General features: G+C 38.8%; 1 protein-coding gene across 1 annotated transcript in view; it reads left to right on the top strand.

Annotated features, from left to right (window-relative positions):
• The window catches only part of LOC136173611 (collagen alpha-6(VI) chain-like), a 147,204-nt gene that overhangs the window by 14,018 nt on the left and 106,206 nt on the right, over positions 1–26,980 (top strand). The window contains exon 2 of the mRNA XM_065943303.1: positions 25,933–26,030. Within this exon, the coding sequence (XP_065799375.1) occupies positions 25,964–26,030 (67 nt within the window). The 5' untranslated portion in view covers positions 25,933–25,963. The remainder of the gene's footprint in view (positions 1–25,932; positions 26,031–26,980) is intronic.

The following is a 26,980-nucleotide window of genomic DNA, read 5'->3' as shown; positions in this document are numbered from 1 at the left end:
GGTAGGAGGTGGTAAGAGTGGTTAGATTTGCAGGTACTGTTGGCAGACTCACTGATGGATGGGCTGAGGAGCCTTAGGAAAACCTCTTCTTTTCAGCATATAACACTGCTGTCATTTTACACTTATTGGTGTCATTCTGTGAAAAATACATTGCTCTCCCAGTGGATTGGAAGATCCATAAAGACGAAGACCACATCTGATTTTACCCTTCTGCCCATCTGCTGCCTACACAGGGCCTTACGTTTAAAAATGAGTGAATAAATAAGTACAGTGAAGTGAAGTGGCTCAGTCGTGTCCAACTGTTTGTGACCCCATGGACTGTAGCCTACCAGGCTCCTCTGTCCGTGGAATTTTCCAAGCCAGAATCCTGGAGTGGGTTGCCATCTCCTTCTCCAGGGTATCTTCCCAACCCAGGGATTGAACCTGGGTCTTCCACATTGCAGGCATATGCTTTACTGTCTGAGCCACTAGGGAAGACAAATAAATATATTAAAACTACCTAATTTACAGAGAAGGGAAGTGAGTCTCTGAGAGTTGAAGTTAAAAGATTGACCTAAAAGATCTCTCAGTCTGGACCAGAACCCACTTTTCCACCTTCTTCATACAAGCTACTTTCCCTTGTGCAGCGGAGCGCCTTCCAAACTCAGTGCTCTTTTACTCGAGGGAGGAAGGGATTACCAAATGTACTTCAAATAGTCCTAATGGGAGACTCCACGCAAATGCAGCAGCATTGTCCTAATAACCCTTGTGAGGCTCTATTGAGGCAACTTGAGTCTGTGGCATTCTTTCTTTCTTTAAGCTTGTTTTCTTCTCCAGGAGAAAATAATTGACCTTATCTCCCTGTGTTTTGCTTTATTTATTTAATTTAATTGTATTTTATTGAAGTAGAGTTGGTTTACAGTGTTGTGTTAGTTTCAGGTGTACAACAAAGTGATTCAGTTCAGTTTCCTTTACAGATTATTTTCCCTTATAGGTTATTACAAAATATTGAGTAGATTTCCCTATGCCGTACAGTAGGTCCTTGTTGTTTATTTTATATATAGTCGTGTGTATCTGTTAATCCCAACCTCCTAATTTATCCCCCTTTCATAACTATGCGTTTGTTTTTTATGTCTGTGGGTCCGTTTCGGTTTTGGAAATAAGTTCATTTACATTTTTTTGTCTCATTATCGGTGAGTGTTATGCCTCAGACCAGGAGGTCAGCCTCAGCCATCTGACTTGAGCAATTTAAAAAAGAAAAAAATGCTACAGCTTCAGACAAGAGCAACTGGCGTGCTTAATCTTCATACAAGAAGTTAGCCATTCAAAAATGTTCACTCCCCAAGGGCATTTTGGAAAAAAGTCAGTTGAGGCAAGCTGTGATTAAGAGGGAAAAAAAGAACAGAATGCAATGAAGGGTTTCTTTGGTTCACTTGGAAGGGAAAAGCTGCCTGAAGTGTAACTTTCTCAAGCAGTGATCACATCCTTGGACCTCTGCCTTTCTAATCAAATTCCTGAGATTATATATATATACACACACACGCACAGACACACACACATATATATATATGTACACATATATACATGTATATATATATATATATATTTCATTTAATGAACAGCTGGTAAAATTGGATCCTTTCTCTGTGCTCTGTGGAGCTTTACCAAAGCCCTTCAATGCTTCTGTGTGATTGAACAGTAATATTTAACCCTGGAATACAAAAAGAGGAAATGAGATCTAACCTATCTGCACCCCATCCAGGAGCTTCTACACTGCACCCTTTCTGATCTACATAGTAATTGGTTCTGCTATTTTCCATGTTGACTGGGAAAACACACACACAATCTAAAAACTGTGAGTTGAGTTTTATTCAGTGTCTTACTGAGGACTGTGGCCTGCAAGATACCTTTCTAGTAGCTCTGAGGAACTGCTTTGAAGATATGAGACTTGGGAGGTGCAGGCCAATGTAGTGTGATTTTGATTAAAGAATACATGCAACCCAGCATACACCTTAGTTGAAGGTCACTGCTAATTAGAAGGGACAGATTTTTCAGTTAGTAATTTTAATGCTTTTGTAAGTATGGGAAAATGTAAGGATGTGGGTTCATAAAAATTTCTCCTGAAATATATCTAATTTTCTAAAGTCTTATTTGGCCTGTTTCCCCAAAGCACAGAATATCTCTTCCTATTCTTCATCCTTGAACTCCTTTCAGGGCATACTATAGATTGACTGTAGTGGCTAATGACTTCATCCTGTGGAACCAGACGGTGAGTGACATTCCTTTGGTTTACATCCGCCAGATCACTTCCAACATTGCCCACATTCCTCTTTCCATTGCCTCTTCTTGGAAACACCACCCAGAGTGATTTGTACCTTTCTGAGCTCTTTCTCCTGCCTTGAGTCCCAGCCTCCACCCTTGTGAAGCTTCCAGTCTAGCAGGGGGACAGACATGAATGAGATAAACACTCAAATGAAGGTTTAAACACAGATTTGTGATGTGTTATGAAGAAAAGTAATAAGGTCCAATGGGAGAAAAGTCACAATGAAGATCTAATTTATGAGGACAGGAGAGGACCTCCCCGAGAAAAGAGGATTGCAATAAAGACCTGGAGGATGAGGATGAGCAGGAGGAAGGGTAGAGGGCAGAAGTGTGGCCAGACAGACTTCCCTGGTGGTCCACTGGTTGAGAATCTGCCCACTAATGGAGGGGACACAGGTTGGATCCCTGCTCCAGGAAGATCCCACGTGCTGCAGGGCAACTGAGCCCATGAGTCACAACGACTGAGCCTGTGCTCTAGAGCCCATGCTCTGCAACAAGAGATGCCACCACAGTGAGAAGCCTGTTCACTGCAATCAGAGAAGCCCCCGCTCGCCACTACTAGAGCAAGCCTGAATGTCACAACGAAGAGCAGCACAGTCAAAAATTAAATGAGTAAATTTTAAGTCAGAGAAACTACAATGAGGCATCACCTCACACCAGTCAGAATGGCCATCATCAAAAAATCTACAAACAGTAAATGCTGGAAAGAGTCTGGAGAAAAGGGAACCCTCTTGCTCTGTTCAGTTGCAAAGTCGTGTCCGACACTTTTGCGACCCTGTGAACTGTAGCCTACCAGGCTTCTCTGTCCATGGGATTTCCCAGTAAGAATACTGGAATGGGTTTCCATTTCCTTCTCCAGGGGATCTTCCTGACCCAGGGATCAAACCTGCATCTCCTGCTTGGCAGGTGGATTTTTTACCACTGAGTCAGCAGGGAAGCCTCTTGCACTGTTGGTGGGAATGTAAATTGATACAGTGTCTATGGAGAAGTCAGAACAATTGCTTCTTGGAAGGAAAGTTATGACAAACCTAGACAGTATGTTGAAAAGCAGAGACATTACTCTGCTGACAAAAGTCCATATATTCAAGGCTATGGTCTTCCCAGTGGTCATGTATGGTTGTGATAGCTGGACCATAAAGAAGGCAGAATGCCAAAGAATTGATGCCTTCAAGCTGTGGTGCTGAAAATTCCTGAAAGTCCCTTGGAAATAAGGGAAATAAGGGAAATAAATATTTCCCTTATTATATTATATTCCCTGAATAGTCATTGGAAGGACTGATGCTGAATCTGAAGCTCCAGTATTTTGGTCATCCAGTGTGAACAGTTGACTCATTGGAGTCCTAATGCTGGACTCACTGGAGTCCCAGTCCCTAATGCTGAGCAAGATTGAGGGCAGAAGGAGAAGTGGGCATTAGAGAATGAGATGGCTGGATGGCATCACCAATGCAAGGGACACGAACTTGGGCAAACTTCAGGAGATGGTGAGGGGCAGGGAGGCCTGGCATGCTGCAATCCATGGGGTCACAGAGTCAGACACAACTTCAAGACTGAACAACAATGACCACTATGGGGAACAGTACGGAGATTCATGAAAAAACCAGGAATGAAACTACCATATGACCCAACAATCCCACTACTGGGCATATATCCTGAGAAAACCATAACTGAAAAAGACACATGTGCCCCCCCCCCCAATTGAAGCACTATTTACAATAGCCAGGACATGGAAGCAACCTAGATGTCAGTCGACAGATGAATGGATAAAGAAGTTGTGGTTATATGGGTACAATGGAATATTACTCCTCCATTTGAGTCAGCTGTAGTGAGGTGGATGAACATAGAGCCTATTACACAGAATGAAGTAAGTCAGAAAGATAACAACAAATATTATATAATAATGCATATATATGGAATCTAGAAAAATGTTACTGATGAGTCTATTTGCAGAGCAGAAGTAGAGACATGGACATAGAGAACAGGTTTGTGGACACAGTAGGGGAAGGAAAAGGTGGGGTGAATGGAGAAACTAGCATGGAAACATACAGACTACCATATGTAGAATAGATAGCTAATGGGAGGTTGTCATATAACACAAGGGGCTCTACCCGGTACTCTGTGACAAGCTAGAGGCGTGGGATGGGGTGGGGGTAGGAAGAAAGGTCAAGAGGGAGAGGACGTATGTGTACTATGGCTGATTCATGTTATTAAAGAGCAGAAACCAACACAGCATTGTAAAGCAATTATCCTCCATTAAATATATATATATATATATATATATATATATATAGAGAGAGAGAGAGAGATGCTCAAAAACAAAGGTGACCAGGAGAATGGCAGTGGTCAGAGGGCAGTGGGCGGGGCTTCTCAAACCTTGCTGCACATACCCATTGCCTGGAGATCTTGTTCAATGGCAGGCTGATTAACTAGGGCTGGGGATTCTGCGTTTCCAGCACCCTTTGATGGTGTTCTACAGGGATTGAGCTGAGAACCACACTCTGAGTAGCAGAGGTGTAACGCAAAGGTTGGCAAAGCCTTTCTGTAGAGTCAGACAGTAAACATGATCAGACTTTGTGGGTCCTGCTGTTTCTGCTGCAACTACTCCATGATGTCTTTGTGATGAGCAGTGACTAGCATTCGGATCAGTAGACTATGGGTAAAGCAGATTATCCTCCATAATGTGGGGACCTCATCTAAGCATGTGAAGACTCTAAGATAGGACAGGACAGTCTTGTAGGATGTTTAGAAATATCCCTACCCTCTGCCCACTAGATGCCAATCACACAGATCCCTCCTCCAGCAGTAAAAATAAAAAATCTCTCTAGACATGGTTAAAATGTCCCCAGAGACAAAAAATCTCCTCCAGTTGAGAAACACTGGTATAAATAACTTTGAAATGCAGGCACCATTGCTCCAATTAAACCAATGCTGCCCTGTTGCCCATGGAGGTCCCATCGAAACAAGTTTATCACTTTCCACAAAATCAGGCTCAAAACCCACTTCCACCAAAGGTGACCCTCCCTCCTCCAGACACCACTTCTGTGACTCTCTTTCCCTTATGCACACATTACACTCCATCACACTGTTTTCCGTGGGTCTCTTTGTAGTCTCACACATGTGTATACTTTGTCCTCTTCCACTGAACCAGGGGCCGCCTTGATAAGGGGAGTAGATAATTGTACTCAAGACCAAGTACTGCTGTTTGCCACCTTGGGATCTTGGGAGAATCACTCATCCTTCCTGAGTTTCAGTATTAATATCTGTAAAACAGGAAGAGTTAAGTCTCCTTCACAGAGTTGCTACAAACTTTAGAACTATGAAAACAGTCTCTCGGTCATGTCCAACTCGATGTGACCCCAAGGACTGGAGCACATCAGGCATTCCTGTCCTTCACCATCTCCTGAGCTTGGTCAAAGTTATGTCCATTAAGCGGTGGTGCCATCCAACCATCTTGTCCTCTGTCGTCCCCTTCTTCTCCTGCCTTCTATCTTTCCCAGCATCAGAGTCTTTTCTAATGAATTGGCTCTTTTCATCAGGTGGCCAAAGTATTGGGGCTTCAGCTTCAGCAACAGACCTTTCAATGAATATGCAGGACTGATTTCCTTTAGGATGGACTGGTCTGACCTTGCAGTCCAAGGTACTCTCAAGAGTCTTCTCCAACACCACAGTTCAAAAGCATCAATTCTTCAGTGCTCAGCTTTCTTTATGATCCAACTCTCACATCCATATATGACTACTGGAAAAACCATAGCTTTGACTAGATGGACCTTTGTTGGCAAAGTGATGTCTCTGCTTTTTAATATTCTGTTTAGGTTTGCCATAGCTTTTCTTCCAAGGAGCAGGCATCTTTTAATTACATGGCTACAGTCACCATCTGCAGTGATTTGGAGCCCAAGAAAACAAAGTCTGTCACTGTTTCCATTATTTTCCCATCTTTTTGCCTTGAATTGATGGGATAGAATGCCATAATCTTAATTTTTTTTAATGCTGAGTTTTAAGCCAGATTTTTCACTCTCCTTTCAATTTCACCAAGAGGCTCTTTAGTTCCTCTTTGCTTTCTTCCATGAGGGTGGTGTCATCTGCATATTTGAGGTATTGATATTTCTCCCAGCAATCTTGATTCCAGCTTGTGCTTCATCCAACCAGCATTTTGCATGATGTTCTCTGCATAGAAGTTAAATAAGCAGGGTGACAATATACAGCCTTGACATACTCCTTTCCCAATTTGGAACCAGTCTGTTATTCCATGTCTGGTTCTAATTGTTGCTGCTTGACCTGTATACAGATTTCTCAGGAGGTAGATAAGGTGGTCTGCTGTTCCCATCTCTTGAAGAATTTTCCGTAATTTGTTGTGATCTACACAGTCAAAGGTTTTGTTGTAATCAATAAAGCACAATAGATGTTTTTCTGGAACTCTCTTGCTTTTTCAATGATCCAGTGGATGTTGGCAATTTGATCTCTGGTTCCTCTGCCTTTGGACTTTTTACATGGTGATTGGTCCCTCCAAGAACCCCATGAACAAGGATGAAAGCTGCAGGCTTCTTAGACATGGTGTTGAAAGTCTCAAGACATCACTTCTGCCACATTCTAGTGATCAAATAAGTTATAAGGATAACCTGGGTTCAAGGAGAGGGAAATTAGATCTCTGTCTCAATGGGAGCAGTAGCAAAGAATTCTGCCACTTTTCTAATGAGTATAGTTTCTTGTCCCCGACGATGATTTCTTTTACTTTTTTACTTCTCAGTAATTTTTTAAGGGAACATATAGTGGAATGAAATATAAATTTATTTATTCTCTGTGATACTAAGTTTCCTTACCAGCTTGGCTTTCATAAGACATGAATAGTCCCTTTTTAAGAGCCCCTGTTTCCTTGTAAATTCTTACATTCTACTGCTGAGGATTATCTTTTCTTTTCTTATTAATGATTTTTAAAAATACACATAAAAGAACAATGTAATAAATATTCCTGACCCTAGTTCAATACTAACATCATGCAATGGTTGTTTCAGCTGGAGTGGTGTGGGGTTGGGGAGCAGGGAGAATAGATAAGAAGGAAATGGGCTCAAAAGATTTGTAAGACTCAGATGCTACAGTGCCTTAATGGTAGGTCATAAGGAATTTTGAGTAGATGTATGATATCATCTTATTTTCTAGTTTAAAATAAATCACTCTAGAAGAATTTGTAGTTGGGTAAGACTGGAAGAGGGAAATCAATTAGGAGGCTTTTGCTATAATCCAGGTGAGACGATGGGGTCTTAGATGAGGGTAGAAGTAAAAATGGTGTTGAGACATGGCTGGATCTGAGATCTACTTTTTAAAATAAAAACACACTTGCTGCTGGGTGTCAAAAAGAGAAATCAATGATAACTCCCATAGTTCTAGCCTGGGCAACCTTGTAGAGGTCATGTATTTTACAGAGATGACAGATGCAGTTAACATGCATCATTTAACAGTTAATTGTTCTTTAATTATTGTATTTGTTACAGGCCTATAGTCAAATTGTAGGTCTGTGTCCCTCAACACAGGCAAGTACTGTGTTCACATTTGATAGATGAGTTGATTCCACTTCTATCAGTTAATAGCTGTGTGACTTTTGGCAACTTGACTCAATCTTATCTGTAAAACAAGTATAGTATTTATTGATACTCATTGGGTTACTGAGCGAGTTAAATGTTTCCCTTAGAAAAATGCCTGGTGTATAATAAGTGCTCAGTAGATATTAACTCTTCTTATTCATTCTGTGAATCCTCCCTCCAACCAGGGATCCAATAAGTTACTCTTTGCTGTATTTGCTCAATGTAAGGTCAGAATATTTTTCAAACATTTTGCAGTTGTTGTTCAGTCTCTAAGTCATGTCTGACTCTTTGTGATCCCATGAACTGTATCATGCCAGGCTTCCCTGTCCTTCACTCTCTCCTGGAATTTGCTCAAACTCATGTCTAGAGTCAGTGATGCTATCTAACCACCTCATCTTCTGCCATCCCCCTCTCCTCTTGCCCTCAGTCTTTCCCAGCATCAAGGTCTTTTCCAATGAGTCAGCTCTGCATCAGGTGGCCAAAGTATTGGAGCTTCAGCATCCATCCGTCCAGTGAATATTCAAGGTTGATTTCCTTTAGGATTGACCAATCTTATCTTCTTGCTGAGGGACTCTCAACAGTCTTCTCCAGCACTCCAATTCAAAAGCATCAGTTCTTTGGCACCCAGCCTTCTTTATGGTCCAACTCTCACATCTGTACATGACTGCTGGAGCTGGTAGAGAAAATTCATGCCAATTTAAGCATGTTACCATGTCTGAATCTCTTTGGTTATCTCTGGATTCTCTTAACCTCCAATTTAGGAGGTCAACAATTAAAGAGGATCAGTTAAGCCTAATTCCTACTTTCTGCCATCCTAAGCCATGTATGCTTTTAATTTAGCTGCAATGAATAAAAAATATTTTATCAATGACCCAATATATTTCATTACCTCTCTGGTCCTTCAGGGTATTGCTGGACAGCTCTCCAACTAGCTGATATCATTGTTGGCTTTTGTGAATTGTGTCAGTATAGCTGACCTTCTGTAGATTCAGCCAAATAGAGAAAAAGAGAAACTTGGAGATAAAGAGCCTTTATCCAGAGTTAATGGGATCAACTGCAAAGAGCAGGAATTCACATTTGACATTCATTGAGAAAGAAGATAATTTAAAGAAATAATTTTCAGTAAAAAAATAATTACAGACAGATGACCCAGTACATTCTAACACACAAGATAAAATTCCTCCTTCCTCAGAACTCGATAGCATGCAAAGCTTTGCCCCAAGGGAAGCTCTGTGATGTAGTGAAAAAAGTTCTGGACTCAGAATTCGAGGACTGGCCAGGACCTGGGCAATGTTTAGCTTCTTTAACCCTCAGATATTTCCTTTGTAAAGTGGGAATAATAATTCTTATCAGCCCCACGAGGCTGCTGTCAGGATTCAGGGAGGTAATGGCTGTGACAGGACTTGGAAAGGTGCAGAATATAATTCCTCAGTAAAGTTGGGCCTATAAAAGCCTGTACAAGTATTGAGTAAAAATGTGTGGGGGGAAAGGAGAGGAAGCAAATACATAGCCCTCCTAGGTCATTCTTGCTGGTGTTCAGTTGCTAATCATATCTGACTCTTTTGTGACCCCATGGACTGTAGCCCATCAGCCTCCTAGATCCATGGGATTTCCCAGGCAAGAATACTGGAGTGGGTTGCCCTTTCCTCCTCCAGGGATAAAACATGCATCTCCTGTGTCTCCTGCATTGGACGGTGGATTTTTTTTTAACCACTGAACCGCCAGGGAAACCCAGGTTATTGCATAGACTGTATCTTTTCTAGGTTGCTTTACTTAAAAGCTGTCCCACTGTGAGGATGGCAATAACAAAAATAAAAATAATAATGCTGATAGCTATCATGATTTTAATATCAACAGTACGGCAACGCTACACCAACTCCTTTACATGTATCAGTTCATTTAACCCCAACAACAGTTCCTTGAAGTGGCTGTGGCTGCAAACACCATCTTATAGGTGAGAAATGGGCTCAAAGGATTTAAATCACTTGCCTGTCCTCCAACTAGTGGGTCACATGAGCAGGATTTAATCGTGCAGTTTGACGACAGAGTCTGTGGGTCTGACTACTAGACGGCCCAGCCTAGAGCTGAATCGTGGTATAACTGGACTGCAACATCAGGGTGGTTGTTGCCAAGTCAGCCTCAGTGTAGTGAATCCCTCTGGGTCTCAGGAATTTGTTCTCACTCCCCTGTGCCCTGGTCACACCCTCTCCTGTTCCTACTATTTCCTGTTACTTGACCAACACAGATGTTGGGGGCTATATTGGTTTGGGGGACACTTGCTGCTCTAGCAAATACACCTCAAAAATGTACACTGGAAAGCACAATAAATTACCCTGTCACTGATGTATCAGAAGTGGGTGAATACACATGAATGCACATTCATGGGGCAGCCCCTCTCTACAGCCATTCCGACCCCAGATGGACGTAGCTCCCCTCTCTTCAACGTTTGGCCTTGAGATTGTCTCCGTTCAAGCAGACTAGAAGGGGAAAGGCGTGGAGGGCCACTCTGCAAGAGGAGGCATCGGGCTAATTGAAAGCAGGTGATTTTACTTCTGCTCACATTCTACCGGCCAGGACTCCATGGTTAGCCTTTACAAGTGGGTCTGGGACTTGCAGTCCCCAGCTGGCAGCCACAGTTCCCTGACTTCTCTACAACACAGAGGAAAGCAGTACAGACTTCTGGTGAACACCTAGAGGGGTCTGCTACCAGACTCATGATGCTAGGTGGTTTATCAGGGGTGAAAATCTGTTGATTTGAGTTCCTTTATTTGGATCCCGTAAGAGGCCATGGCGAGTTATGTATTTGGGGAAAGTTTTTTTGATCAAATGATGTTCATGTTTCCTTGTTTCCCATGCCACTAAAATTAAACTTTTCACAGACGACAGTCGCAGTGGGAGAAATTTCTCCCTGTGACTGTTCCATGTCTGCCCACAACACATCACTAGGCTCTTAGCTGGACTGCCCTTTTTTTTTCTTTTCTTTCCTCTAAATGTATTTAATTTTAAAACTTGGTTATTCTTTTCTATACATGTGTTGGCTCTCAGGTGCACAGATAGGATTAATTCTAAACTTTAGTTCATTATACACATTCATCCATAGGTTCTTTCCATTAATTTGCTTGCTGCTTAATAATAAACCCATGAAACTCTATCATTGTGAAAACTGGAATATTAACACTAACATATATCTGTAACAAGTTCCCTGTCAATTCCATTCCCCTGCCTCCCACATCCTATACATCCTAGGTCATGTGTTTATTATTCTTTTGCTTTTTTTCCCAATAGATTCTATTTTTTAAAGTAGTTTTAGATTCACATCAAAACTGAACAGAGGTACAAAAAGGTACAGAAATTTCTCATGTACCCTAACCCCCCCCCCATATGCACATGCATACCACATCAACAACCCCCACCAGAGTGGTACATTGGTTACAACGGATAAATCTACATGTACACATTATTACCACCCAGAGTCTATATACTATGGTTCACTCTTAGTGTTGTACATTTTATAGTGAAGTTGCTCAGTCATGTCTGATAATTCTATGTTTAAGGTTTTGAGAGATCTCGATACTGTTTTTCATAATGACTGCACCAATTTCTATCACCATCAACAGTGTACAAGTGTTGCCTTTCTCCACATCAGCAATTTATTATATCTTGTCTTTTTGATAGTAGCCATTCTAACAGGTGTGAACTGATCTCATTGTGGTTTTGATTTGCATTTCCCTGATGATTAATAATACTGACCATCTTTTCACTTGCCTGTTGGCCATCTGGATGTCTTCTTTGGATAATCTATTCAGATCTTATGACCATCTCTAAATTGAGTTGCTTGGTTTTTTGGTATTGCATGAGTTCTTTATGGGCTTCCCTGGTGAGTTCTTTATATATTTTGGATATTAACCCCTTATCAGATACATGATTTACAAATATTTTCTACCATTGGACAGGTTGCCTTTTCATTTTGTTGGTGGTTCCTGAACACCTCACCTCACATATGTATACAAGAGCTTTCCCAGGAGTAGAATTGTCAGGGCACAGGCCTTGAGAATGTTCACTTTTATAAGATAATGGCAAACTGTTTTCCGAAGTGGTTGTGCCAATTTGCACGTGCAGCAACAATGTATGTGAGGTCTTGCTCATCTATGTCCTCTTTGGTACTTGATTTTGTGAGGTTTTAAAATTTTTGCTGATTGTAAGATGACATCTCAGTGTGATCCTGATTCATATTTCCCTGAGCATAAATGAATTTGAATATTTCTTCATATGGTTAGTGCCTATATGTTCTTCAGGCAGGTCTATGTTTTCAGTTTATGTTTTTTGCCCAATTCATGGAAATTCTAGGAGTGTTATATATTTTTGATACCAATTTTTTTTACAAACTTTAAACTTTTTATTTTGTATTGGGGATATAGTTGATTAACAATGTTGTGGTAGGTTCTGGTGAACAGCAAAGGGACTCAGCCATACACATAGATGTATCCATTCTCCCCCAAATCCTGCTCCCATCCAGGCTACCACATAACACTGAGCAGGGTTCCTTGTGCTACACTGTAAGTCCTTGTTGGTTGTCCATTTTAAATATTGCAGTGTGCACATGACCTTCCCAAAGTCCCTAACTATCTTTCCCTCTGGCAACCCTAAGTTTGTTTTCTAAGTCCATGAGTCTCTTTCTTTTTGTAAATAAGTTCTTTTGTATCATTTCTTTTTAAGTTCCACCTGTAAGGAATGTCATATGATATTTCTCCTTCTCTATCTGACTTACTTCAGTCAGTATGGCACTCTCTAAGTCTATCCATGTTGCTGCAAGTGGCATTATTTCATTCTTTTCGATGGTTGAGTAATATTCCATTGTACATATGTACCAAATCTTCTTTATCCATTCCCCTGTCGCTGGACATTGAGGTTGCTTCCATGTCTTGGCTATTGTAAACAGTGCTGCAATGATCACTGGGATGTGTGTATTCTTTTGGATCATGTTTTTCTCCAGATATATGCCCAAGAGTTAAACTGCAGGCTCATATGGTAGCTCTATTTTTATTTTTCTAAGGAACTTCTATATTGTTCTCAGTAGTACCAATTTACATTCCCACCAAGTGTTAGGAGGGCTCCCTTCTCTCCACACTCTTTTTAGCATTTATTGTTTGTGGATTTTTTATGATAGCCATTCTGACCAGTGTGAGGTGATATCTCATCGTAATTTTGATTTGCATATCTTTAATAACTAGAGATATTGAGCATCTTTTCATGTGCCTATTGGCCATCTGCATGTCCTCTTTACAGAAACTTCTATTCAGGTCTTCTACCTATTTTTAAGTGGGTTATTTGTTTTGATGCTGTTAAGCGTCATAAGCTGTTTGTAAATTTTGGAGACAAATCCCTTATCTGTCACTTTATTTGAAAATATTTTCTCCTTATCTGAGGGTTGTTTTTTTTTTTTTTGCTTTGTTTATAGTTTCCTTTGCTGTGAAAAACCTTTTGAGTTTAAGTAGTTCCCCTTTATTTTTGTTTTTTTCCCCCATTATTCTAGGAGATGGATCAAAAAAAAAAATGTGGTTGTGATTTTTGTCAGAGAGTGTTCTGCCTATGCTTTCCTCTAGGAGTTGTATAGTGTCCAGTCTCACATTTAGGTCTTTGACCCCTTTTGAGCTTATTTTTGTGTATGGAGTTAAAGAGTAATCTAAGTTCATTTTTTCACATTTGGCTGTCCAGTTTTCCCAGCACTGTTTATTGAGGAAACTGTCTTTCCAAGATTGTGTAGTCTTGCTTCTTTGTCATTGATTAATTGACCATGGGTGCATGGGCTTAATTCTGAGTTTTCTATCCTGTTCCATTCATCTGTATTTCTATTTTTATGCCAGTATCATACTGTTTTGATGACTGAAGCTTTGTAGTATAGTCTGAAGTCAAGAAGCCTGATTTCTCCAGCTCCATTTTTCTATTTCAAGATTGCTTTGGCTATTTGGGGTCTTTTGTGTCTCCATACAAATTTTGAGATTTTTTTTTTTATTAGTTCTGTGAAAAAGGTCGTTGGTAATTTGCTATGGATTGCATCAAATCTGTAGATTGCCTTCAGTAGTATAATCATTTTGACAATATTTATTCCTCCAATCCTTAAACATAGTACATCTTTCCATCTGTTTATGTCTAATAAAATTGACAACTTGGAAGAAATGGACAAATTCTTAGAAAGGTACAGTCTCCTTAGACTGAGGCAGAAAGAAATAGAATATATTAACAGAACAGTCACAAGCACTGAAATTGAAACTGTGATTAAAATCCTCCCAACAAACAAAAGTTCAGGATCTTACAGCTTAACAGGCAAATTTTATCAAACATTTAGAGACAAGCTAACACCGATCCTTCTGAAATTGTTCCAAAATGTTGCAGAGGAAGGAAAACTTCCAAACTCATTTAACAAGGCCAGCATCACCCTGATATCAAAAGCAGACAAAAAAGATACCACAAAAAATAAAATTGCAGGTCAATATCACTGATGAACATAGATGCAGAAATCCTCAGCAAAATACTAGCAATCTGAATCCAACAATACATTGCAAAGATTTTACATCATGATCAAGTGGGAACATCCCAGAGATGCAAGGATTTTTCAACATCTGCAAATCAATCAATGTGATACACCACATCAACAAATTGAACAATAAAAAACATATGACCATCTCAATAAATGCAGGAAAAGCTTTTGACAAAATTCAGCACCTATTTACAATAAAAACTCTTCAGAAAGTGGGCATAGAGGGTACATAGCTCAACATAACAAAGGCCATATATGATAAACCTATACTCAATAATGAAAAGCTGAAAGCATTCCCTCTGAAATCAAGAGCAAGACAAAGATGTCCACTCTCACCACTTTTATTCAACATAGTTTTGGAAGTCCTAGCTACAGCAATCAGAGAAGAAAAAGAAGTAAAGGGAGTGCAAACTGGAAAAGAAGATAAACTGTCACTGTTTGCAGATGATATGATACTATACATAGAAGATCCTAAGGACGGTACCAGAAAACTACAAGAACTCATCAATGAACTTGGTACAGTTGCAGGTTACAAAATTAATTCACAGTAATCTGTTGCATTTCTGTACACTAACAATGAAAGATCAGAAAAAGAAACTTCAAGAAGCAATTCCATTTACCATCACATCAAAAAATAAAATACTTAGGAATAAAGCTACCTAAGGAGGCAAAAGACCTGTACTCCAAAAACTATAAGATGCTGATGAAAGAAATCAAAGAAGACATAAACAGATGGAAAGATACTACCAATTCTTTATCAGTATTGTGGATATCTTTTTCCAATATGTAACCTCTCTTTCCATTTTCTTTCAGATATCTGTGGTCAGAAGCACTCATTCTAATATACTAAAATGTATCAGTTTTGGGGGTATTTTCTGGGTCTTGTTTAAGAAATGTTTCCTTAAGTAAGATTGCCAGTCCCAAAGAGAGCAGTGCCAAAGAATGTTCAAACTACTGTACAATCATGCTCATTTCACATGCTAGCAAGGTCATGCTCAAAAACCTTCAAGGCAGGCTTCAACAGTACGTGAATTGAGAACTTCCATATGGATTTAGAAAGGGCAGAGGAACCAGAGATCAAATTGCCAACATCAGTTGGATAATAGAAAAAGCAAGGGAAATCCAGAAAAACATCTACTTCTGCTTCATTGACTACACTAAAGTCTTTGACCATGTGGGTCACAGAAAACTGTGGAAAATTAAAAAAAATAGGAATACCAAACCACTTTATCTACCTCCTGAGAAACTGGTATGCAGGTCAAAAAGCAGCCATTAGAACCAGACATGGAACAATGGACTGGTTCAAAATCTGGGAAGGAGTACATCAAGGCTATATATTGTCACCCTGGTTTTTTAATTTATAAGCAGAGTATATCATGCAAAGTGCCAAGCTGGATGAATCACAAGCTGGAATCAAGATTTCTGGGAGAAAGTTCAACAATCTCAGATATGCAGATGATACCACCCTTATGGCAGAAAGTGAAGAGGAACTAAAGAGCTTCTTGATGAAAGTAAAGGAGGAGAGTGAAATCTGGCTTAAAACTCAACATTCAAAAAACCAAGACCATGGCATGTGTTCCCATCACTTCATGGCAAGTAGATGGGGAAACAGTGATAGATTTTATTTTCTTGGGCTCCAAAATCACTGTAGACAGTGACTGCAGCCATGAAATTAAAAGACACTAGCTCCTTGGAAGAAAAGCTATGACAAAACCAGACAGCTAAAAAGCAGAAACATCACTAGTCAAAGCTATGGTTTTCCAGTAGTCATGTATGGATGTGAGAGTTGGACAATAAAGAAGGCCGAGCACCAAAGAATTGATGCTTTTGAAGTATGGTGTTATAGAAGACTCTAGAGAGTCCCTTGGACTGCAAGGAGATCAAACCAGTCAATCCTATAGGAAATCAACCTTAAATACTCATTGGAAGGACTGATGTTGAAGCTGAAGCTCCAATAATTTGTCCACCTGATGTGAAGAACTGATTCATTGGAAAAGACCCTGATGCTGAGAAAGACTGAAGGCAGGAGAAGGGGACGACAGAGGATGAGACAGTTGGATGACATCATGGATTCAATGGACATGAGTTTGAGCAAACTCACGGTGAAGGACAAGGAAACCTGGTCTGCTGCCATTCATGGGGTCACAAAGAGTTGGATACAACTTAGTGACTGAACGATAGCAAAGCAAGGTTCAGAATATATCCACCTAAATTAATACAAAATACTAGTTTTTACCTAATATTTTAAAGTTTTGTTCTTAACATTTAAGAGCTTTATCCCTCTGTAGTTGACTTTTGTATATGGTGTGAAAGAGAGATCCAGTTTCACCTATTTCCATGTAAATTAGCATTCCCTCCCACCCCACTGGTCATCTCTGAACTGTCTATTCCATTCCTTTGGAATATTGTTGTTCAGTAAACTTTGTTATCAACACTTTACATATTACATATTTTAATTTTGGAGGGAAGGAGGGTATTTGACATTGATACTTTGTTAACATGATTCTTCTACAAGAACTATTAAGTTTTCTGGTTGCTTACTGTATTTGTATGGAAATGCAATTGACTTTTATATCTTGATGTTATGTGAAGACATCTTGAATACTTGTTATTTTTAATAACTTGTCTAGAGATGTAGACAGTCATATCACTTGTAAACAGTGATAATTTTATTTGTTCTTATTGTTTTTTTCATCCTTCAGGCTTTAATTTTGCCAGAACCTCAGAGTAAAGGAGGACCACCTCTATGCTTCTTCATTTTAGAGAAAGTATTTCTAATATTTTCCCATTAGGTTGGTTATCTCTTGCAGATTTTAAATATATATCCTTTATCAAGTTAAGTTTTCTTCTACTCCTAGTTTGCTAAGTTTTTATAAAATTATGAATTAAGTGGTTTTTCTTTCGTATTTACAGTTTATCTCCTTTAGTGTATTGATGTGGTAATTAGGTATTTTCTAACTTTTTAGACCATATTCAGTCTTTTAAAAACTTTTTAAATCTACTTTTCCTCAATACTGTATGTTTATACAATTCTAAATATACTTTCATCTGCAGTTATTACAAAATATTGACTATATTCCCTTTGAGCCTTACATTTGTGCCTCCCATTCTCCCCACGATGTTGCCCACCCACCAAGTGGTAACCAGTAGTTTGTTCTTGGAGTCTACATCTTTTTTGTTACACTCACTAGTTTGTTGCATTTTTTAGATTTTACACACAAATGATATCATACAATATTTGTCTTTCTCTATCTGACTTACATTACTTAGTCTAATGCCCTGCAAGTCCATTCATGTTACTGCCAATGGCAATATCTCAATCTTTTTATGGCTAAGTAGTATTCCATTGTATGTATATATGTGTATACATATATGTACATATATACATATATGTACATATGTACATACATACTTATATGTATACATATAAATACATATACCACATCCTCTTTATCTGTTCATCTGTTGATGGGCATTTTGATTGCTTCCATGTCTTGGCTTGTAAATAATGCTTCTGTGAACACTGAGGGGTGTGTATCTTTTTGAGTTAGCATTTTGTTGTTTTGACTATATATCCAGGAAAGGAATTGCTGGGTCATATGGTAGCTTTGTATTTATTCTTTGGGAAACCTCCATACTATTTTCAATAGTGGCTGAATCAATTTATATCCCTACCGACAGTGTACAAATGTTCCCTTTTCTCCACATCCTCACCAACATTTGTTATTTGTGTTCTCTTTGACGATGGCCTTTTCTAAACAAGTTGAAGTGGTGATCTTGTTGTGGTTTTGATTTGCATTTCCTGATGACTAGCAGTGTTGAGCATCTTTTCAAGTACTTCTTGGCCATCTTCATTTCTTCTTTGGAAAAATGTATTTTCTAATTTTAAAAATACTTGCATACCTGACATAAACCCAACTTGATAATAGTGTATTGTCTTTTTTATACACTAAAGGAGTTGAATTGCTAATGTTTTACTTAAGATTTTTTGTATTTATACTCATGAATAAAATGGATCTTTAATTTTCCTTTCTCTTACAGTACTTAACTGGTTTGCATATTGAGATTTTACTGGTTCCATGTAACTGAAAGGATGAATATTCATCTTTTTCTAATCTCTGAAATAATTTGTAAAAGTTTCAGATGATCTGTTTCTTGAAAGTTTGGTGGAACTTGCCAATAAATCCATCTGGGCCTGGGATTTTCTTCCTGTGAATATTTTAAAATACTGCTTCAATTTTTTAAAAGTCTTTGCCTTATTTACTACAGTTATGTCTTCTTTTTCATTTATATAATTAACAACTTATGCCTTCTCTCTTTATTTTCACTTTGATCAGTCTATTTTGAGGTTGGTGTTTTCAAAATTTAATCTTCATTATATATTTTTCATTGAATTTTAAAACTTAAAATTAATCAATAAATTAAAATCAATTCATTTCAATTAATTTTATTTTACTTTTCAATTAATTTCAACTTAATTTTCTTTATAAATTCAATTTATATATATTTTTTTTCATTTATTTTTATTAGTTGGAGGCTAATTACTTTACAATATTGTAGTGGTTTTTGCCATACATTGACATGAATCAGCCATGGATTTACATGTGTTCCCCATCCCGATCCCCCCTCCCGCCTCCCTCCCCATCCCATCCCTCTGGGTCTTCCCAGTGCACTAGCCCTGAGCACTTGTCTCATGCATCCAACCTGAATGGAACTTTAAACATTATAATTAATTAACTAATTAATTTCAATTAAAAACTGTACAGGCAATCCCTGAAAGTATTTTATGTTTGTTTCATAATTTGCTGATTTCTGCTCAAAGTTTTAGTACTTTAGTCTCTCTAGAGTACTTTTGGATTTATTCTGTAACTTTTCTAAGTTGGACACTTCATTCCTGGTGGATCTGCCTCCTTGGAATTTTAGTCCCCTCGAGTTTATGTCATGGGATCTAGGAGGACTCCAGCATCTTCAGACCTGGAAAGGATCAGTAGTCTAGACAGGCTCCTCCTCAGGCCAGTGTGAGCCCTTCCACATAGAACTTACGGGGGCTCTGGGGCAGCTTCCTCCACAGAATCGTTTCAGGAGGCGACTCAGTATGTTTGTGTGCTCTTAGCTTAATTATTTGTGCTTCCCCCCCCCCCCCCAGTACTATTTACTAGATCACAGAATGGTTCCCAGTGTGGAGCTGCTAGAATTTAGAGAGAATGTAGCTATTGTGCCTCAGATGAGAAGCGTAGTGAAGTGAAGTGTATCTGAAGTCACACAGTTTAGAGACTGCATGAACGCAGGTCATGAGACTGTATAGCCAGAGCTCTTTCTGATGAGCTGAGCGCCCCTCAACACAGAAGGGTGTGCATTTTACAGTGTCAAGGGCACCTGCATGACCTTGTTCAAATATGACCTCCATGCATAGCCTCTTTCTGTGTTTCTAGAAAATGCACTTGGGGGAAAGTGTGACATGAACAGTAAAACTGTGAAACTGACTTGGCACGCAGGCTCCCACTCGTGTGTTCTGTTTTGCTCCCCATCGTTGATTCAATGTTTATTTGTTGCTGCTGTCTGCCAAGGATTTATCCCAACAGCATTTCAACATGAACTCAACTCTCACTTTGAATATTTTTCTTTTTACTTTTTGACTTATAAGAAGGGAGGAAGGGAAACAGTGAGGAGGTGAGGCATTTACTAAGCAAACAATCATTTGTCTTGAATTTTGTGACACAGGTTCAGCGTTGTTTCTTATAATACAAAAGCTGACAGTTTTCTTGTTTCTGAAGAAAAGTAAAATTGGTACTTAGAAATGATATTTCCTGTATGCTCACTTAAAAGGAAAGAAATGGCGTTTATCTTAATTCTGCTGAAGTCTTTTTTATATCCCTTACTGACTTTTAATATTTTTTCAAAGACATATCCTATTAGATTATGAATTGGCTCATAGGGGCAGAGATCTCCCTGAAGCCCCTGGTTCTTAATAGCCTCAGGAGAAGTGTTGCACAAGTTCTAAGTACTCTGGGTCTGGAGCCAAAGATAGGGTGACTGTATTGCTTTTGCAGCTGTAGTTTAAATTAGAAACATTCTACCTCCTCAAAACAAAGTTTACAGAGATCCAGATTTTTTCACTCTATTTTTATAAAATGAGCTATTATTCATATACATTATGTTAGTTAAAGGCGTACCACAGAGTGATTTTTTAACTTTTATACATTATGAATGGTCATCACTGCAAGACCAGTTACCGTCTGTCACCAAAGTAGTTATAATGTTGTTGACTATTCTGTATACATTACACCCTTGTGACATTTATTTTATAGCTAGAAGTTTGTATCTCTTACTCTCCTTCATCTATTTCATTTCTTCCCCAATTCCAGCATCCCTCTAGCAATAACAAGTTTGTTCTCTGTACTATGAGTCTGTTTCCATTTTGTTTTGTTCATTTATGGTTTAGATTCCACATAAAAGTGAAATCAGACAGTATTTGGTTTTCTCCATCTTAATTTAAACACATAATAATGGAAAAACAAGATGCATATATACAACAAAATGTTAGTCAGTCATAAAAAAGAATGGAACCTTGCCATTTGCAACCACGTGGATGGACCTTGAGGGTATTATGCTCAAGGTTTTGAGATCCAAATCTTTTAAGGTTTTTCTTAAAATGTATAATTTTGGGAAAGGTATATTAGCCCAGTTTGCCCAAATCAGAATGAATGGAGTACTAAAAATTCTGATTAAAGAGATTTGTACCTTTGAGAGTGTTTCTAAAATAAGAAGTGGTCAGACTACTGCTATATTAACATGGGGTGCACCATGAATTTAAGTTTTATGTTATTACTCTAAATACCATCTCCTTCATTCTCCCCTCATTTCTTTGAGTATTAACAACTTTGGTTTTAAATAATTAGATATTTTAAACATTTAAGAATGTAAATCCTGACCATGTCTGGTAAAAAAACAACATGTAGATTATAGGCAACCCACCATGTGGTAAAAATGGACCCAGGCTTACGCTGCATTGACTTAGAGATTTCATCTTCCTGCTGTCCGTACTGGCCCCTTGTATGCTTTCTCATTCACAGAGCAGTGCACATAAAACCTCAAGAGCCCCTTCCACTGGCTTCCAGATTGTATATATAGCCTTACAGTACGCTAGATTTTGCATTCCATTTAAAGTTTCAAAAAATTGTTTAACAAGATGCTATCTGAAAGAACTCAACTTTTCAGGAGATGGCAAGAGTGAACATTGACATCTTAGGAATTGGTGAGCTAAAGTGGACAGGAATAGGCGAATTTAATTCATACGGCCATCATATCGACTACTGTGGGCAAGTGTCCCTTACAAGACATGGAGTGGCCCTCATAGTCAACAAAAAGACTGAAATGCAGTACTTCTGTGTAATCTCAAAAACAGCATAATGATCTCAATTAATTTCCAAGGCAAACCACTCAGCATCACAGTAATCCAAGTCTACGCCTTAACCACTAATGTGGGAGAAGCTGAAGTTGAATGGTTCTATGAAGAGCTACCTTCTAGAACTAACACCAAAAAAAGAGAGATGTCCTTTTCATAGCAGGGGATTATAATGCAAAAATAGGAAGTCAGAAAATACCTAGAATAACAAGCAAGTTAGGCCTTGGAGTACAAAATGAAGCAGGGCAAAGGCTAACAGCTTTGCTAAGAGAATGTACTGGTCATAGCAAACACCCTCTTCCAACAATACAAGGACAATCTACACATGGACATCACCAGATGGTCAATACCAAAATCAGATTGATCATATTCTTTGCAGCTGAAGATGGAGAAGCTCTATACAGTCAGCAAAAACAAGACCTGGAGCTGAGGGTGGCTCAGCTCCTAAGCTCCTTTTTACAAGATTTGGGCTTAAATTGAAGAAAGGAGGGAAAATCACTAGGCCATTCAGGTATGACCTAAATCAAATCCTTATGATTATACAGTGGAGGTGACGAAGAGATTCAAGGGGTTAGATATGATAGAGTGCCTGGAGAACTATGGACCTAGGTTCATGACACTGTATAGGAGGTGGTGACCAAAACCATCCCCAAGAAAAAGAAATGCAAGAAAACAAAGTAGCTGTCTGATGAGGGCTTACAAAAGCTAAAAAAAGGAGAGAAGCAAGAGGTGAAGGAGGAAGGGAAAGATAAACCCACTGAATGCAGAGTTACAGAGAATATCAGGGAGAGATAAGAGTGCTTTCTTAAGAGAATGATGCAAAGAAATAGAGGAAAACAAAAGAATAGGAAAGACTATAGATCTCTTCAAGAAAATCAGAGATACCAAGAAAACATTTCATGCAAAGACAGACATAATAAAGGACAGGACCAAGAAGGAGAAGATATTACAGAAGATTCTAACAGAAGCAGAAGATATTAAGCAGAGGTGGCAAGAATACACGGAAAAACTATGCAAAAAAAGGTCTTAATGACCTGGATGACCATGTTGGTGTGATTACTCACCTAGAGCCAGACATCCTGAAATGTGAAGTCAAGTGGGCCTTAGGAGGCATCACTATGAACAAAGCTAGGGGAGGTGATGGAATTCCAGCTGAGCTATTTCAAATCCTAAAAGATGATGCTGTGAAAGTGTTGTACTAAATATGCCAGCAAATTTGGAAAACTCAGCAGTGGCCACAGGACTGGAAAAGGTCAGTTTTCATTCCAATCCCAAAGAGAGGCAATGCCAAAGAATGTTTTAACTACCATTCGGTTGCGCTTATTTTATATGCTAGCAGGGTAATGCTCAAAATCCTTCAAGCTAGGTTTCAACAGTACAAGAACTGAGAACTTCCAGATGTATAACATGAATTTTAAAAAGGCAGAGGAAACAGAGATCAAATTGCCAACATCTGTCGATGTTGTAGGGAAAGCACTGGAGTTCCGGGGAAAACATCTACTTCTGCTTCACTGACTATGCTAAAGTCTTTGACTGTGTGGATCACAACAAACTGTGGAAAATTCTTAAAGAATATCAGTCTTCTGAGAAACCTGTATGCAGGTCAAGAAGCAACAGCTAGAACCAGACATGGAACAATGAATGGACTGGTTCCAAATTGGGAAAGGAGTACATCAAGGCTGTTTATTGTAATCATGTTTATTTAACTTACATGCAGAGTACATCATATGAAATGCTGGGCTGGTTGAATCAAACCAGTCAATCCTAAAGGAAATCTACCCCGAATATTCATTTGGTAAGACTGCTGCTGAAGCTGTAGTTCCAATATTTTGGCCACTTGATGTGAAGAGTTGACTCATTGGAAAAGACTCTGATGCTGGGAAAGATTGAAGGCAAGAGGAGAAGAGGGTGACAGAGGATGAGATGGTTGGATGGCATCACCAAGTCAATGGACATGAGTTTGAGCAAACTCTGGGAGACAGTGAAGGACAGGGAAGCCTGATGTGCTATGGTCCATGGGGCCGCAGAGTCAGACACGACTTAGTGACTGGACGATGACAGTATTGACCACCTGCGTGGGGAAATGTCCAGATGCTGCATGCTGTTGTGTCCTTCCTAACTGACCCTCACTTTTCTATCCAGGTCTAAACTTGCATTCGGTACTATTTTCTTCCATCTTTGTTATTTACCCTATTGAGCAACCTAAAGCTTCTTCTCTTATCTCTCATAGCTCCTAAAGATAGCACTCGTTTATAAAGTTCATAATGTAAACAGATGAGAAGTGAACAACATAAAGCTCTGATTTGAAAAGCAAAAATAAAAAAGTATGAAAACAAATACCAGTATCTATCCCTTAATACTTAGGAAAAAACAGACATAGAACCAAAAACTTGGAGACACTTTTTGTGTTAATAATATTTTTTGGTATTGTATATAGAATGAATAAGCAACAAGGCCCTACTCTACAGCATTATGAATCAATAAACCATAATGGAAAAAGGACAAGAATATATTTATATATAACTGAATCATTTTGCTGTGTATCAGAAATTGACACAATATTATAAATCAGCTATTCTTCAATAAGATAAATTTTAGAAAAACAATATTAGTTTGGGATGCAGAGGAACTGAGTGCTGCAGTCCAGATTTCAAATCAGAGTGATTTGGGTTTTAGTCTTAACTAGGGCCCGTTTCATCCATGTTATCTTGAATCACATTCCCCTTTATGAATCTGCTTCCTTATCTGCAAAATAGGGACAATAAGATGACCTGCTTATAGGTTTGCTAGGAGAACATGTATAAAGCTGCTGGGACAGGGCATGGCACATTGTCAAGGCCAACCAGAGAATTTGTACAGAGAATATGACTTAATTTTCACTTTGGGCAATCCACGTTTGGGCTAAACTTTCTCTTAATGAAAAGATGGTCTGAATATAACCTCTTAAGGGCCCCTTCCAGCTTCCTGATTTCCTCTGAAACAGAATGGATAAACTGACTCTAAAGTCAGTTTATCTGACTTTAAACTGACTTTAAACAGTCAGTTTAAACTGACTCAGCCTGAAAAGTTTATATCATCCAAAGTTCCTATGAAGGAAAGAACAGAATCCCAAATTCCAGAATGTCAGAGGGACGATGGAGTAGGTGAGGAAATGGTAATGGAATTTTTTGTGGCAAAGGTCCATTTTCTGAAAGGGTAAAATATTACACAATAGGAGACTGCCTGACAAAGGAATGAGATAGCCATAGCCACACGTATCAAACACATGTTTGGGTAAGAATTAAGCAGAAAAGAGAAGTGCTAGTTTATTATCATGGATCAATTCATTTTTCATTCAGTGGGTGAGTGAGTGGATGAATGAGCCCAGCCTGCTTAATTATCAGATTTATTGTCAGTATCTTCAGTATCCTATTTTATCCAATGAAATGAAAATTCAAGGTGGCTGAAAATATTTTAGGCCAAATTAGATTCAAAAAGCCCTTGATTCATATGGTTATAAGTAGTTGGAAGCAAAATGGTACAAATTGTGTCATTCTGCGGAGCAAGACATCATATGGGATATGGAGGATCACTACTTATTTCTTTATGTCTCCTCTCAAATCTAAGAATAAAGGGAAATGGTTACTTGCTAATTATGTAAGAAAAGGAGTAAAGAAAATTTTGACCACATCTATAAATACTTCTCAAATATGAAACATACCTACATGTTCATGATGGAAAAATTACAAGTCAGGTCTTAGACTGTGTCCCAACTGTGAACTCTAAATTGTGCAATGAGTGGACAGAGGATAAAACTTGGGAAAATAATTACTAGGAACACATAATATTGGTGGAACTAGAATGCATCTGGCTACTTCCATTGGCTATCCAAAATCTCATGTTTCTACAGGGTCTGGGGACCGGAAGAAACTTTTTTATGATTCTGTAAATGTTGTAAATGTTGGCGGTTCATTTTTCCACAAAGCACAGATCAAATAATCAGGGAACCTCAGAAATTCCTTGTCTTCTGTTGTACCGAATTTATCATGTAATTTTGTGTGCTCATATGTGTGTGAGTCTTGATTTCTAAGTAATATCCACAAGAATTTTAGATGTTTATGTTTTTGCCTTTTCAGATTTCCGGTTGGTGATTTTTCAGGTTAAAATATGAAAATGCTGCTCATTTTGTTCCTTATAATAATTTGTTCCCATGTTTCTGTCAACCAACGTTCTGGTAAGGAAAATAATGAAAGGAATTCATTTCCTTAATTCTCATTATGGAAAATAGATAATATACGAGTCTGACTTGCTTAAAATATAAGAGTTTTGTTTTGTTTTGACTGTGATGATGGTGAGGGTGGGGGGGAGTGGTAGCTCAATTTCTTTGATGTCACCCCATGTTCCTTTGGAAATCATTTGTTTCTGGGGTTTATTCCCTCTTCACGATAGAAAGATATGACAGCTGTTTTCTTGTCCTCAGTTTCAGCTTCTTCTAGGTCTTCTGGGAGGTTGCATTTTCATGTGCAACCTTCTCTCTTCACATTAAGTTCAGGCCTGGAAAATTTGAAATGTCTCTTCCTACTTTGTTTGTTCCAAAATATTTGTCTTGGTCAAACATCCAGATTTGGCTCTAGTTTAAACTGTGTGTCTGCTGACTGTAAAGCAGGTGCTTTTACCCTGAAGAGGGAACTTCAGAACTGTCCTGTCTGTCAGCAGTCTATGTCCAATGGACTTGAAGTCAAAATACTGGTCAAGCCTTCACGGCCCTTACCACCTCCTAAAAAATCAGTCACTTCATGTCCAGGTTCTCCTAGATTGGTTTTACAGTTTTGTTTGTTTTTTTTTTTTTTCCCAAGGACTCTGACCTTGGAAGCAAGTTTTATGGAGAGGTAAATTCTTTGCCCTGAAAACATATTCCTTTGATGTCTCACTGGGCCTGATATTAAGCTTTTCAAAGAGAGGCGATGCTTTTTCTCCAGTTCCATGGCTCAGATAGAGTGATGGGCCTGGTTAAAACCTAAATATGTCTCCTGTGCTGGTGGCTACATTTCTTTCCTCCACACAGATGTGGGGATTTGTCTATGAATAGAAAGTTGAGCCACCCTAGGCAGTCCTCACCTGACAGTCCTCGGATGGGTCCCAGCCTTCTCTCGTTGGCTCCCCCTCACTTAGTGTTTTCCCGGA

Source organism: Muntiacus reevesi, chromosome 8 (assembly GCF_963930625.1).
Source record: "Muntiacus reevesi chromosome 8, mMunRee1.1, whole genome shotgun sequence".
Classification (NCBI taxonomy): domain Eukaryota; kingdom Metazoa; phylum Chordata; class Mammalia; order Artiodactyla; family Cervidae; genus Muntiacus; species Muntiacus reevesi.
The sequence above is the reverse complement of the archived record's forward strand: the minus strand, read 5'-3'. Positions and strand labels throughout refer to the sequence as shown.